The sequence below is a fragment of the Chrysoperla carnea genome, chromosome 1, assembly GCF_905475395.1.
Source record: "Chrysoperla carnea chromosome 1, inChrCarn1.1, whole genome shotgun sequence".
Classification (NCBI taxonomy): Eukaryota; Metazoa; Arthropoda; class Insecta; order Neuroptera; family Chrysopidae; genus Chrysoperla; species Chrysoperla carnea.
The window spans coordinates 95,550,060-95,564,996 of NC_058337.1; the positions used below are offsets into that span (position 1 = coordinate 95,550,060).

The 14,937-nt window shown below is 30.2% G+C and overlaps 3 protein-coding genes across 3 annotated transcripts; 1 reads left to right on the forward strand and 2 right to left on the reverse strand.

Annotated features, from left to right (window-relative positions):
• Positions 1 to 59: 59 nt before the first annotated feature.
• LOC123292384 (tRNA (uracil-5-)-methyltransferase homolog A) lies at positions 60 to 4,540 on the reverse strand. The gene is made up of 5 exons (XM_044873022.1): positions 3,543 to 4,540; positions 2,380 to 2,636; positions 1,441 to 1,672; positions 975 to 1,167; positions 60 to 418 (listed from the first exon to the last, which is right to left on the reverse strand). The coding sequence occupies exons 1-5, from the start codon at positions 4,410 to 4,412 to the stop codon at positions 60 to 62; spliced, it is 1,911 nt and encodes a 636-aa protein (XP_044728957.1). The 5' UTR covers positions 4,413 to 4,540.
• A 1,211-nt stretch (positions 4,541 to 5,751) lies between these two features.
• Positions 5,752 to 8,018, forward strand: LOC123305026 (transcription initiation factor IIB). Its single transcript, XM_044886624.1, has 4 exons — positions 5,752 to 5,969; positions 6,065 to 6,175; positions 6,694 to 7,019; positions 7,088 to 8,018. The coding sequence occupies exons 1-4, from the start codon at positions 5,953 to 5,955 to the stop codon at positions 7,579 to 7,581; spliced, it is 948 nt and encodes a 315-aa protein (XP_044742559.1). The 5' UTR covers positions 5,752 to 5,952; the 3' UTR covers positions 7,582 to 8,018.
• Positions 8,019 to 9,277: 1,259 nt separating this feature from the next.
• On the reverse strand, positions 9,278 to 14,041 carry LOC123304987 (general transcription factor 3C polypeptide 5). The gene is made up of 6 exons (XM_044886566.1): positions 13,662 to 14,041; positions 13,380 to 13,608; positions 12,637 to 12,742; positions 11,555 to 11,813; positions 10,992 to 11,199; positions 9,278 to 9,829 (listed from the first exon to the last, which is right to left on the reverse strand). The coding sequence occupies exons 1-6, from the start codon at positions 13,869 to 13,871 to the stop codon at positions 9,390 to 9,392; spliced, it is 1,452 nt and encodes a 483-aa protein (XP_044742501.1). The 5' UTR covers positions 13,872 to 14,041; the 3' UTR covers positions 9,278 to 9,389.
• Between the last annotated feature and the right edge of the window lie 896 nt (positions 14,042 to 14,937).

Here is a 14,937-nt window from a genome sequence, read left to right on the forward strand (position 1 = left end):
TTCTTAAAAATATATTTAAAAAAATAATAATAATTACTTTAGTATTCTTAATTTTTTTATTATTGATCAACATTTTCTGTTACAAGTTTTTCATTCGATACCTCAACATTTTCTGATACTTCAATATTTTTTGAAGGTAGTTTTCCATTTTCATTAGCTTCAATAGCTTTAGCGTGCAATTCTTCTAACATTGAAACAGTAAAACGTTCAAAATATATAAGGAGTTCACAATGCTTCGTATGAGGAAACAAATCTACAGTTACTGCTTTAATTGGTACAAATGGTTCGTTGTGTAACGTTTTTGATGGTGGTCTACCCATGTCGACAAAATTTTTTAATGCTGCATTTGAATCACATGAAATGTACAGTAATTTTTTCAATTTTGTTGTTTGTCTTAGTTGAATAACTGCTTTTTGATCTAAAAAATTAAATTAAGCATTACTCTACTACCTATCTTGTCACAAAGAAAGATAAGTATGCAATAGCACGGCTCCATCAAAACACTCTGTATAAATATAGTGTTTAGGCTATAAAACACTCAAAAAATAACCTATTTGCTATCTGTATTCCACAACTGAGTATCGCAAATACATAGTTCGACTATGAAAATATATTAATTTTTCGAAATGTAAGTTTCAAATTATGCTTTCATAATTCACATTTTTTTAAAAGAATTTACTTTTTTAATTAATAGTTCTATTCAATATCAGATTATCGAAAAAACATAATACGCTCTGAAAAAAACGTAAGCAAAGTTGAAAAATTATATTTTTAAACCATTCATTACAACTCAATCTAGTTTAAAAAAACGCCCCTAGCGAAAATTTCAATATAAATGTGATGAAATAAGCTGAGGATAACAATTTTTTTAAATCAGATTGAAAAAATATTAATTTTTTATTATTGTATAGCCAAAAATAGATTGAACCCTGCGCTTGACCAAATAATGTATCTTCAAATGTAAAAATACTAACGTAAACCAGCTCTAGGTGGGTCAACAACTGCAATCACATCATCAAATTGTGCCTTTCTTATTACTGATAATAATATTTCTTCAGCCTTTCCTTGATAAAATTCTGCATTTTTAATGTTGTTTATATCAGCATTCGCTTTTGCATCAACTACTGCATCGGCTACTATTTCTAAGCCTAATACTTGCCCACAATGCTAAAAATTAAATGAAATGCTTTATTCTCTTGTTCTCTAAGATAGTATTGAACGGAGTCAAAACGGGAAGGGCGAGTATTATGGGATTATATTTTTTTGTAGTTTCCAACCAACTAAGCTACTAGGGTTAACTTTGAGTTACTATAAAGTACTTTTTTTTATATACTTTTAGCTAAGCTTATAATATCCATATATATTACATTTAAAATAAAGCTTTATTCAGTATTTATTGCACTTAAGCATCTGTCTCATACAGGGTATAAAATTGCTTACTTTAGAAAAACATAATCCAATAGTTCCTGTACCGCAGCAAATATCAACTATAGATGTTTCATTTGTTGGTTTCGCTATTTCAATGGCAGACGAGTATAAAACTTCAGCAGCATCAGTATTCACTTGAAAAAAGGCATCTGGAGATATACGAAATGTAAGATCCAAAAGCTTCTCTTGAATATAAGTTGTGCCATAAAGATGTTCCGGTGTAGGTATTGGTTCGCCCGCATTACTATATTTTAAATAAGATATATTAGAAATTACTGAATCATCAACTGTCGTCCCTCCCCTGTTTTATGTAAATATTCCAGTATTTTTAGCTGTTTTAAGGCTAACTGGAAGTACGCACCTCCACTTCTACTCTAAATCGAGTTTTAAATTGAAAATTTTGTGTTCGTTAAGTTGGTACTGGAAAATAACTTGTAAAAGGTAAACTAACCTTCTTCCCCCTACCGCTATTTTTGTAGAAAAATTTCTCGTTTTGCGATTTTTAACTTTGTGCTTTTCTATTTAAATTATTTCATAACTAACATTAGTATCACAAAATTTGGGATAAAATCCCACGTCAATAACATATAACGATAAGACTAAGGAGAGAGTTGCGCAAAAATTTATTTAGTGTTGTAAACTATTTTTTCTACAACAAATTCCAATAATTTCTTTCGTTGATAATATTAATTACATTGTAATAAAATATCATAGAATGCTGGGTAGCATACTGCCATTAAAAATCGGTTCATCCGTTTAGGTGCTACGATTTCATAGACAGACATGTAGTCACGTTAAACTTTTAACAACCTTCTTTAAATCAGAGGCTAAACATAAAGGGCGTTAGCTTAATCATGATTCTCCTCAAAGAAATTTTAACTTTCAAATGTATTGACGCAAGTGTAGTGACTTGGGCCCTTATAAATAGTTCTTATAAAAGAAATTGCATACCGTTTTTGAATTACTTTAATAAACAAAGACGTAAGTTTAGCTTCGGATCCATCACCGTTAGTAAACCATTCAATTAAATCTTTTTTAAGTTTATTTACAGTATCTTCATCGATTTCCTTGGTTTGAATTCCAATAATGAGCATGAGTTCGTCAGTTGTGGTCGACCATCTTGTAGTTAACTGTCTAAATTCACCACTTTGAAATTCTGGATTGAAAATGCGTAATTGAGTATAATTACGTACAAAATTTTCAAAAGTCTGCAATCAAAATTATAATCCTTTATGACGAATTACGATCTAAGGTATTTTTTAGTTAAAAAGACACTTTTATCACTAATATAAGAACCGTTTAAAATGTCTCCACACAAATACCAATTTGAATGTCCTGGTAATGTACTTTATTTCGTTAACTTGACGTTGTGATATACGTATATATCACAACAGCTATCTATCAACCAAAATTGACAAAGCCACTCGGACTTCACATTATACAATACATACGAAGCGAACCACGAACAATATATATACTCGCTAATAGATGTCAGGAAGAGTCATATTTTATTTAATATCTTCAAGCAAAATTTGAATTCTTTTTTACCGAAATTTAAGATACTCTTTGAGATATACTTGCGGCTCTACTTTAATGAGCAACTGTACACTGAAAATTCTTGCTATTGGCGAGTGAGTATTAATAATTATTTTAACGGTAAGCCTATTCGGACACTATGGTATATCTAACGGCTATCTAACGTCAACGCTTTCTTTAGCGCCTTTTCTTTAAAAAGTTCCGAGAACGTCTGGTAAAAAACCAAATTAAAGCATTATTACGTCGATTACGAATCAGTTGTCGGAGCTGTTCAAAAATTAATAGTTTTTTCCTGTGATTAGGTTCATTCACTGATCCACGGGTTGAGTATGCCTTTAATGTGATCGAGTTAGCACGAATCTGCAGATTTTTTAGTTAACCCTGTGATTGCCTTCATTCACTAATCCTCAGAAAATCTAAGAAAAGCTCAAAAAACTTAGATAATATTATGCCAATCATCTACTTTAATTTATCTTAACGTGATACTCACGTTTAACACACGATAGGGTCCGAATAGCCTAAGCTTCCTTGTTTTAAATATTTCGAATTTTTCTTAGATGATTATAAATAATACTTACTTTAACAGCAACTTTTATGCGTTTTGGAATATGAATTAAATCATCTATTGGAGCAACTCCGGTAAAACCATCGACATAAGCTCCTAACCGAAATCCAACCGTTGGTAGTTTCGTTTCATGATCCATCCCCACAGTAAATTCGCATTTGTTTCTATATTCGTTATATTTTTTTGCAGAACGAATATTCATCAATTCACAAGGCAGTCCATTATATTTTTCACGTTGTTTTTCTATCCAAGGGCGTAAAACTTGATTATGTTTCCACAATTCATTTCCCAATTTCAATAAAACTTGATGTATGTCGCTTTGTTTCATTTCTAACTGTTTATCGTAAGAAAACTCAGCATATGGTATGGTTGTCGACTGTAATCGCTCTTTTTGAGTTCCTTCAATTTTGAATCTTTTACTATTTTCGCCAGATTGAAATTCTTTTCGTTTCTTCACTAGTGGATCAGGTGCAGCAGTTGCTTCAATAGCAGATAGAACTTTACCCTTCCATTGATATCCATTTAAAATTTTTAGTCCATTTTGTTTGTCCTCTTCACTTCGAAAACATACATAAGCAAAGTGACTACCTTTCCTTGGTGTTTTGACTTTATTGCAATCCAATTTTAGTTTATCTTTAATTAATCTTTTTAATTCACTAATACCGTAAAACTTTGGTAAACCATTAATTTCAAGTTTGAATTTTTCGGATGTAAAGTCAGAACGATTTAAGTATGCGTATACATTATTTGGATCAGTTTCAGAAGAGGCATTATTTTCTGTTTTAATTTCCTTGTTTTCGCTTAAAGTTTCTTTATTTTCTTTTAAAATATCTTTAGTTTCATTTAGCAAATTGTCGGCATCTTCTTTTACTACCTCAGTCATTGTTAATAATAATTTTTACGGCATATACAATTTATTTAAAAAATAAGAAATCTGTAAAGATGAATTTTATTCAGGTTTCCTCAGATTAACTTTTATAACTTAATTATAATTAATAGCGTTTTTTCACAAAATTATGGCAATATTTAATAATATAACCTAGACTGTTTTATAGTTTCAAAATACACAAATATTACCCACGTGTTGACAATAAACGTCACAAACCATAGAATAATATAACTATGGAAGGTAGAGGTAAGGAGGACAATCTTAAATAGGAGTCATCGTCGTAGTAAAAAGTGTCCAACAACAGTAAAATAACAGTTCTAATATTGACCAGTATGGTGCTTGTTTTGCAAAAGGTGTTTGATTTAAACTTCTTTATCTTTCTCTTACAACTTGTTTAGATCTTTATCTTGCTTTTATTACTCTCTTTTAAAACTAATACACTTTTGTTACAGCAGCGCTACCAATTTTTCTGCTTTTCGGGAACACTTTTTATATACAGAGACGATTCTCCTTATCTCTACCCTCCATAAATATAACCTAACGCCCGGATCACATACTTATTAAAGCTATAGACTGTCAACTAGGGACGGAAGAAAATAAACAATTTTTTACAGCCTGTCAATCATAAGGTACATTTATGGTATATTTTATCTATGACTTATGGAGGGTAGAGGTAAGGAGAACCATCTTAAATAGGAGTTAAAGTAAAAAAGTGTCCATCTGAAAAAAGCAAATAACAGATATAAAATTAACCAGAATAGCGCTTGTGTAGCAGATGGTGTTTGATGTGAAATTCTCTGTCCTTCTCTAACAACTTGTTTAGATCTTTATCTTACTCTTATTACTTTGAACTTCTTTTAAAACTTACACTTTTGCTACAGCAGCGCCACTCTTATTTGCTGCTTTTCGATGGACACTTTTTATATATGGAGATGGTTCTCCTTTATCTTTACCCTTCATACTATGACTCCGCTATACGGACTCCATTATTAGCCCCTTTATTTAATGATATTTTGTGGCCACTTTTTGAGTCAAACAGCCATAAAAGATTGTGTATCTTTACCTCTACTCTACTCTCTATAGCTAATAAGTACACGAACAGACCGCGTACATACGGAAAGAGGCTAAATGATTTTAGGAATCAGAATTAATTGAATAAACCCCCCATACATTACATTTATATAGGGCGTAAATTAGTTAAAATGAAAAATCAGCGATTTTATTAACTTATATTTTTAAAGAAATTCCCGCTACATATTCGGTTGGCAATCAGGGAGTGCTTTGTTATAACAAACAAAATAAAAACTCACTACTTAATATTTTTATTGAACATCAACATGAAAATTGCATGAAATTGACGCATCACACGAAAATAATCGAAGCCTTCTTTACAATTATAATTTTTGTGCGTTATTTACTTATTTATGCACGATTTGATTGATAAGGTAATGGTAAAATTGTGCATACGAATAAAGTGCATTTCTATAAGTTTTCTTAATTTGGCAATGCGTAATTATTGTCAAAAGTGGGAAAAATGGCGAGTTCATCAAGGTGTGTAAATAGTCTTTCTTTGTAATAATTATTATTTTGTCATATAAGTTACGTGTTTTGTGATGTTATAATAATTTTCATGGTTTTTTTGTTAGATATGAGTCAAATAATATATGCTGTTATGCTCATCCAGAAGCCCCCTTAATTGAAGATTATCGTGCTGGTGATCAAATATGTTCCGAATGTGGATTAGTAGTTGGTGACAGGTAATGTATTTATTTACCAAATTTTAATTTAAAAGATATTATGTTTTCATAAAGAGGTAAATTCTTATTTAGGAGCTAATAACAATATTTCATTCTTCTAAGTATCCAATAAACATATGGATTAACGTAAAAAAACTATTAATTCAATTTGCATGGACATAAAATTGTTGACAACAAAACAATAATGCGTCAATGTGTATTTAGATTTCGAAATTAAAACTGATAATTTGAACTTAAGTTCAGTAACGTTTAAATTATTGTAAATGATAGTTTATGTATTTAATTTTCGTAATTAGTTTTTTTAATTTTTCGTAATTTAAGTTTCGATTTTCCTAAAAACTTTTGATATCAATTTTTCCAAAGCTTAAGTTAAAAAAAAAAATTGTATCAAATGATGCTATTTATTTCTTAACATCTCGTCACTTTTCAATTTGTGAAATTTAACTTATGCTACATTTTTAAATGTGCGATTATTTATGGTTTTCATTTTAATCAGAAAACTAATAATAACATTTTAGAGTTATAGATGTTGGATCTGAGTGGCGAACGTTTAGTAATGAAAAATCAGGCGTAGATCCTTCTCGTGTTGGTGGACCAGAAAATCCCCTTTTAAATGGGTCAGATTTATCGACAATGATTGGTCCTGGTAGAGGAGATGCATCTTTTGATGCTTTAGGGGTGTCTAAATATCAAAATAGGCGATCGATGAGTAGTTCAGATAGAGCGCTGATAAATGCATTTAGAGAGATAAATGCAATGGCTGACAGAATTAATTTACCAAAAACCATTGTAGATAGAGCAAATAATCTTTTTAAACAAGTACATGATGGTAAAAATTTAAAAGGTCTGTTTGATTAAAGAAATATTTTCTATTAATAATTCAGAATTAAAATTTAAAACTTAATTTTTTAGGTCGTGCAAATGACGCTATTGCCTCCGCTTGTTTGTACATTGCATGTCGCCAAGAAGGAGTACCTCGCACATTTAAAGAAATTTGTGCTGTTAGTAAAATAAGCAAAAAAGAAATTGGACGATGTTTTAAATTAATATTAAAAGCGTTGGAGACGTCAGTTGATTTGATTACAACTGGAGATTTTATGTCAAGATTTTGTTCGAATTTGGCATTGCGTAATGTTGTACAACGTGCCGCAACACATATTGCACGCCGTGCTGTTGAAATGGATATTGTACCGGGACGTTCACCCATATCTGTGGCAGCAGCAGCTATTTATATGGCATCACAAGCATCAGATGAGAAGCGAAGTCAAAAAGAAATTGGAGACATTGCTGGAGTTGCTGATGTCACAATTCGACAGTCATATAAATTAATGTACCCTCATGCCAACAAATTGTTTCCAGAAGATTTTGAATTTGCTACGCCTATTGATAGTTTACCAGTTATGTAAATTGATTTTTATTTGGGTGAACTATTTAGTGATCAATTGAATCCTGAATAATTAGATCTACGATTAAATAAAAACATATTAGATTTTATACAGAGCGATTTAGTATGATTCACAGTATAGAATTCTTAAATGTTTCGATAAAGGTGTTTTTAAATGATTTTTAATTCGAAAAATGAATTTTTTTCAATCGTATTCAAAAACATTCACAGAAATCGTAATCAACTATTATTTTTTATTTAGCAGATTCATTAAATATACACTAGATTGATGTAAATCAGGACCAAAAATCTACTAAATTTGTCTTATTTATGTTCCGATTATAGAATTTGTTATTAATATCACCACATAATCGGCTGTAAAGTTAATAATTACACTGTGACATTGAACTTCTTACGAAAAAGAATAAACGATTGTTTCCCTTTCCATTAAGTTATTAGTTAAAGAAGTCAAGAAATCAAGAAAATTTAAGATACGAGTTGTTAAAAAATTTAAAAGTGTCTTGACAAAATTTTTTTCCATTACTGTATACTTGTATAATTTTTTTAAACGATGATATTTGTATCTCAGAATAAATATTATATTTTAATTACAAATTGTATTTTATTAAAACTCTTGAATCTTTGTTTTAATCTTATTAGGTCATGGTGTAAGATGTAAGATTCAAAAGCGACTGAAAACTACATCAGCTTTGACTAGAATGACGAAAAATTTGTTGGTTTCCACATGGTTAATTAACATCGATAAAAAAAAAATTTTATTTTTCGTAACAATCACGGTTTTGTTGGCTCTACCTAGCTAGCATTGAAAAGGTAAAAGAGTTTCAAGTAACAAAAATGTGGAAATAAAGATTCGAATTTCTCTTAAACATTATTCTGCCAATCGAAAATATGAAAGTAGACACTGCATCCGAAATGTTAATATGCGATTTACGAATGGCTTGGTAAAAAGAGCGTATAAAATTGAAAGAGTAGTTTTCTGCATACTATCGCTGAAATTTCCGAAATTTTTCCTATTTCTAGTCAACATTGAAAAACTGACTTGCAGTTAATTATGGGTACTGAACCCTAGGAGTACAGGGTTCAAGGTAATCAAGCGGCGATAACTTTAAAAATTGATCACTTACGGCTTGAATATGAGTACCCGAATGCTTGGGTAAAAAGTTCACCACTTGGCAGACAGGCACCCCACGTTTTTTTTTATTATCACATCTTAGCTATTAATATAAATTATAGACCAATATTTCATGATTATGAATTGTCAGTCTACTCTTCTTTTTGTAAAATGGAAGTGTGAATGTATACGTTATTCCATTTCTTAGGTTTTACGTTACGAATGACTTACACCCCATAACAAAAAAACCTACGATAGGTTAACTACTGTTGAAAAGGTAAACAGTTAAGAAGGTATGAGTTTTAATAGCACGTGTATACGTGAGCAGAATTTTGGTATCAAGATGAACCCTTCCGTCGAGTTTCTCTTACAAAATTAAATTTATGCTATCTTTTTGAGAGAAATTGGATTTTTAGTGGTTCAACTAAGCAGAAATCGGAAAAAAATACAAAGCATTTTTATTTAATTTGATAAAAGATATAAATTTTAAATCTTTATAATAAAATTTATGATCTGTATTCTCTACAAATAATTCTTTTAAAAATTGTCGCTGAAATTATTCAAAAATAGTTTCAATAATGCCGGTTTAAAAAAATGAAACTTTTTAGAGAATCTATAAATTCTATTAATAAAATTTTAGCAAAAATACATAAAACTATTGTACAACTATCATGCGAAAATAGTTTTTAGTAAAAATGTCAATCAGAATCAGAAGCTGCACCACTATCGGCTTCCCATTCTCCATCCTCTTCATCTTCATCATCGTCAATCACTAATTCAGTATCGGCTCTCTTTTTTAACTCTTTGCGAATCAATTCATGTAAAATTTCCCGACATCGTTCATCAAAACCAGCTGGCAACCATCCGGTACGTTCGTTGCAAACTGCATCTGGACCTAGTTCTGGTAACCGTGCAACCATTGCTTGAATTTCAGGAACATGTAAATCACAAAATGCATAAAACATTTGCCTTGTCTCGGGTAAACTTCCAGGTTTAAATATATAATTTTTAAATGCTCTTCTCTTTTTTATTACAGATCGTTTTAGTGAAACTGTTTTATCCAACAGTACTGTTTTCTTTCGGACAATATGTGATGCCTTGGATGCAATGTTTGTACGTTTAGATGCTGCTGCTGGTCCTAAGAAATATTTTATTTTAATATTGTTTCTAATTATAACTCAAATGGTTGTTAATTTATAAATTCATCCACCGAACACGATATTCATATTTGGGATCTTAATCTCTCATAAGTAGTACTCAGTACTGACAACATCGCTGAATAATCAAGTATACAGCTTCGGTAAAAATATATGCATACTAGATTTAAACTACCTAATTAATAAAGATGGAAGCGATGGATCGTTAAATTTTAAATTATAATTATAAAATTTATTTACCTATCGCTTCCGCTTTATTACATGATTGCGCATAAAAACCTCTGAAACATCTGAAATTGTCGACTTGATATTAGAGTATAACCTATGTGTTTCAATATTAGTAATGATGTGGCAATATGTCCAAAAAAATCGTACGTTCATAATTGCAAAGCTGCGATTATTCTATGTAAATTTGGAAATTCCTTGCAACAAAATTTTCGACACCAAGCAACGAATAAGAGATAAAATTTCAACGATTTTATCTTCAAAAGATCAAATATAACGCGATAACACTATTGACCGATTTTATTAGGCTACTGAACTCGTATTTTATTATTTTAAGTTTTTCTTCAATATTGTTTCAACTGTGAAATGCAATAAAAAAAAAATTGCAATTAGAGTGTTATCTAATCCAAATGGAAAACAAATGTTTCGAAAAAAAGTAACTTGGTTTTAGGGTTTTACGTTTAAGATTTCAAAGTCGTCACTCTCTAACTCGCTCAAAAAGGAACCTTCTTAAATTCTCTTCCTTTCTTCTCTTTAATTTAGTACCATTAGTGATTATTTCAAGTATAGAAATTTTTCCAGATATTAAAAAAACATTTGTTTGCGATTAACCGTTAACTAACGCGAATCCAGAAAAAAGTTACGAGAAAAATTGATTTTAACATCATGATAACTTTAGTCCCATATATGGGACAAAATATTTTACAACCGTTGATCCTAATTGACAGATGGAAAAACAATTTTTTTCTAAAAGAAATTTTGATTTGAATATTATTGATAACTGGGAGTTGCAACTCACCAACTGGCGATAATAATTCGTACTAATGCAACAGGAAGAGGACCCGATTTCGTCAGTACAAATTTAGACTAACAGATGGCAATACTTGTACTTATCATCGTCATCGTAATTCAACTTACCTACTTTAACTCGAAAATCTAAAGTTTGATAAATACGTGATGAAGGTTCTTTCCGTGGATTATATCCATAGCGAACCCACATGGTACGCCATGGACCATTTACAAAATAGTACGCCACTGCTGGTAAAATATGTTTACAATGATCATTTGTAAAGCCTGTTCTCGCCAATATACCGTTTCGAGGCCATATAGGCCTTTCTTCGAACAACTAAAAAACAGATAATTAAATCAACGTAATTTCTTCAGAGGGCTGATTCAGAGTACGATTTGAATTGTAACCATTTATTTTCGCATTTAGCAAACTTAAGAAAGGATATGATAATTAAAGTTGTATTATTTCTTATTTCAGAAAATCAAACAAGTAAAGTTTATTGGACTATTTTTTAAAAATATTATACTTTTATTTTATTTATCGTAATAAACTGCTTAGTCTAAGGCAGCTTGCATCTACTTAGTTTTCTTAGAGTTCAAATTCCCTCCGAATCTTTTGGGATTGAGCTGAACCTTGTATTTTCGAGTCAGAATGCAAATATATCCAATCCAAATTGCTACGATCTATTTACCTTTTTCAAAATATTTAAATTATGTTCTCCCACCATTTTTATTCGTAGTACGTTATATGCACCTTTGAATGGTTTTTCAGGAATTTCGGTGTCTTGGAATGTACATAATTTTGTATACCCAGATCGAGGTTGACGTGTTCGTCCAATAATATTACGTTCTAAGTTTGAATCTTTTTTTGAAATTGAGTATTTATACCCTTCAGTTGTATCGATACGACTAAATGATGGAGGAGGAAAAAAGTATGGCATATCATTTTTCCTACAATAAAAAAAATTTTTTAGAGTCGGCACATTTCTTGAATGTATCAATATATTTCAATCAAATCAATGTGCATGCTAATCTATATATCACAGGCTAAGTTTAGTATTACCAGTATGGTGTAGTATCTGAACTTCGAAAGTTGACGTTTTCAAAAAATGTTAACTTTGTTATTAGGATCAACTTTCTAATTTAGAGTGTTATTCTCTTACCTTTTAGGATCTAAATTGGCTATTAAAAAAATTCGAAGAACTAGGTCAAATCTGATGTCAGAACATAATGCCTCCCATCAAACTCTACAAATTTTGTTGAGGTCATTTTTAATAGGTGGCGCCTCTGGTCAGATATTAGAAAATATCTTCGAAAATATTTTAAAAAAATTATAAATAATCGATTTGGAATACAGAAATTCGGAACTTAGACTGTGTTACAATGATTAATAGTTATTTACGATACTAGTGGCATAACAGCATTATTTACTTACGTATACGAGTGCGTAGCGTTAGTTAGTTAATAATGCGTTAACACACGTATATCATATAAAAATTTATCTACGCCTCTAAATTGTGAAAATAAACGATAATTATTATTTAAAATTTGTCTTGACTTATTAAAAAAAAAATAGAACCTTAAAAAAGTTAATACTATACTAACTTATTAGTTAAAATTTTGACAGTAATTTGGAGAATGATAATGAATTCATTACCGCTCTAGGGCGGTAATGAATTATTTTTACCACGCACACTGAGTGAGAAAAGTAGTTCTTATCTCACGGGCGTACGTAAATTTTATTATTTTTGTCTATACAAATTGAATTTCTTACTCAAGCCATGATCCATCAGGAAATCCATTCGGTATAATACTATCGTAAACATTTTTTAAAACACCGGAGTCATTATGAACTGGTAAGTATTGGAAGTCAGTAAAATCTAGATGTAAAAACAATTATCTCTGACGTCATACGTATAAAATAGAAGTTTTTGTAAAGAACACCTTAAAATAATTGAAAATGAAATGAATGTTTACAAATATTCAAATATACAGTGATTTGTTTTCGAGATTAAAAACTTTGCTCTGCTGTGAAGCAGCAGATAAATGGGGATGAAAAGGGGATGGAGAGTTGACGCAACCAAAAGACATCTCCTTACCCTCAATTCAAATACAAACTATTCAACCTCTAGCTCCATTTAGTCACTATTAAAAAGTGCGAGAAGCCTTAAAAACAAAATAATAATATTTTACATAAAAAGACGAATATTATTTACCCTCTATTATCAACCCTCTAGGTCAATTTAAAGAGATTGTACAGGTATTCTAAGCCATAAATTTACTGGGAATCCTCTCTAAATTGCTGAAATGAGGTCCCGTTTTTATAACACCCATTCGCCTAATAACCAACCCTTTACATCGAATATAAATAACAGAATTTTTTGTCGCAATAATTACTGCTTGAGAAGGCGCATTAATACAATTTTTAAACTTTTAAAAATTGGTTTTTTGATTATTTTAATGTGTTCTGTACAAAAAATTTTTATATGGAGTTTAGGTAGATGCATAATAGCTTACAATCGAATCTGAAAACCTGATGACATAGTCCTAAAACATCCATTGAAACTACGGAATTTTCTGTAGGTGGTGGTTTTTCTGATTTCGTTACTTTCTTTCTCCGACGTTTTATTCTTACTTTTAATAATATACCCAAAGTCTGCTCCTTATCTCCACATGTTGGTTTAGAGTAAATGTCACTTGGTCGAAAATTTAATTCTAATCTCCTGGGAACTTCGGAACTAAATACCTAAGTTAAAAAATTATTAAAATTGCATTTTATTATTATAGACTGAAACTTACTTCTGAAACTGATTGAATTCCTCCAAGTGTTTGTAACATCTTATCAACATTTTTAACTACTCCGGGATATTCGATACCGATAAATGTTTTATGACATTTTAAAATATCGTTTGAATTCGTTTCCCCATTATCTTGATATTCTGTTTCCCAATTATCTTCATCAACATCCATGGGTTCCTCTTTAATCGTTTGTATCGAATTTGTTTCCATTTTTAATTATAAATTTACTTCACTAATAATACAACTATTACAACAATATTCAATTTTTAACCTCAATTAAATCGAGTTTATATTCTATAGAACTTTTTGGATAGTTAGAAATTAATTTGTAACTTAGCCAAAATCGAAATAAGAATATCGAATACTTTTCGAAACTACATTAGAAAACAAATCAAATCTTTTATCGAATTTTTGGTAATATTTAGCTATGTACATAGAGTATAGTGACGCGGCGAGTCTACTCAATTCGTACTTAAATTAAATATTTAAAAATCAAAATGTGAATAAATTATTTCTAAAATTTTTATTATCTGTAAATATTTCCATTTTGCTAATATTAAGTGAGATTTATTAAGATAGAATATTAAAATCATTAATATATGTAAACAGGATACTTTACGCAAACCTTTAAAAAAATTAAAGGGTAATAAATTTTTTGGCTCCCCAATTTTAATATATATAATTAAAATAAAATTTATGGCTCGATTACGTAAATTAAGAATACTATTTTTGAGATTTTTATTGAGTTGATTGAAATTGAAATTTTTTATCGCGTTTATCTGAGTTCTGAGTGTATCCAAAAAAATCATATTCATGCGAACAACAGTTTTTTCGATTTACGTCCACCAATGAGACAATTACTTTATTCGGTCACGTTTATTTTTGATAACATGATAACTTTGTCTCAGGCAATTACTTTCACTTCACTAATTAAAATGAATTCATAGCAAGAAAATCAAAAATTTGCACTTTAGCGACACTTCTTAAAAATACTCCTAAAACACCAGGAAAAAACAAATTAAACCATTTTTTTACGTAAATTACGAGCCCGTTGTCGGGGCTGATGAAAAATTAACAGTTTTTCTTTAATAAACGAAACTACGGTATTTTCTCCTAGTTTTTAAACATTAATAAATAAATTCGTTGGTCACTGGGTGAACTTAAGAGCTAAGAACACGCAGACCTGTGCTAACTTGACCCATTAGAGGCATATAGATCAGAGAAGTCAAAGTGCTTTAAAAGTAGACTTCATAACCACAAATTTGGAATTTCCTTT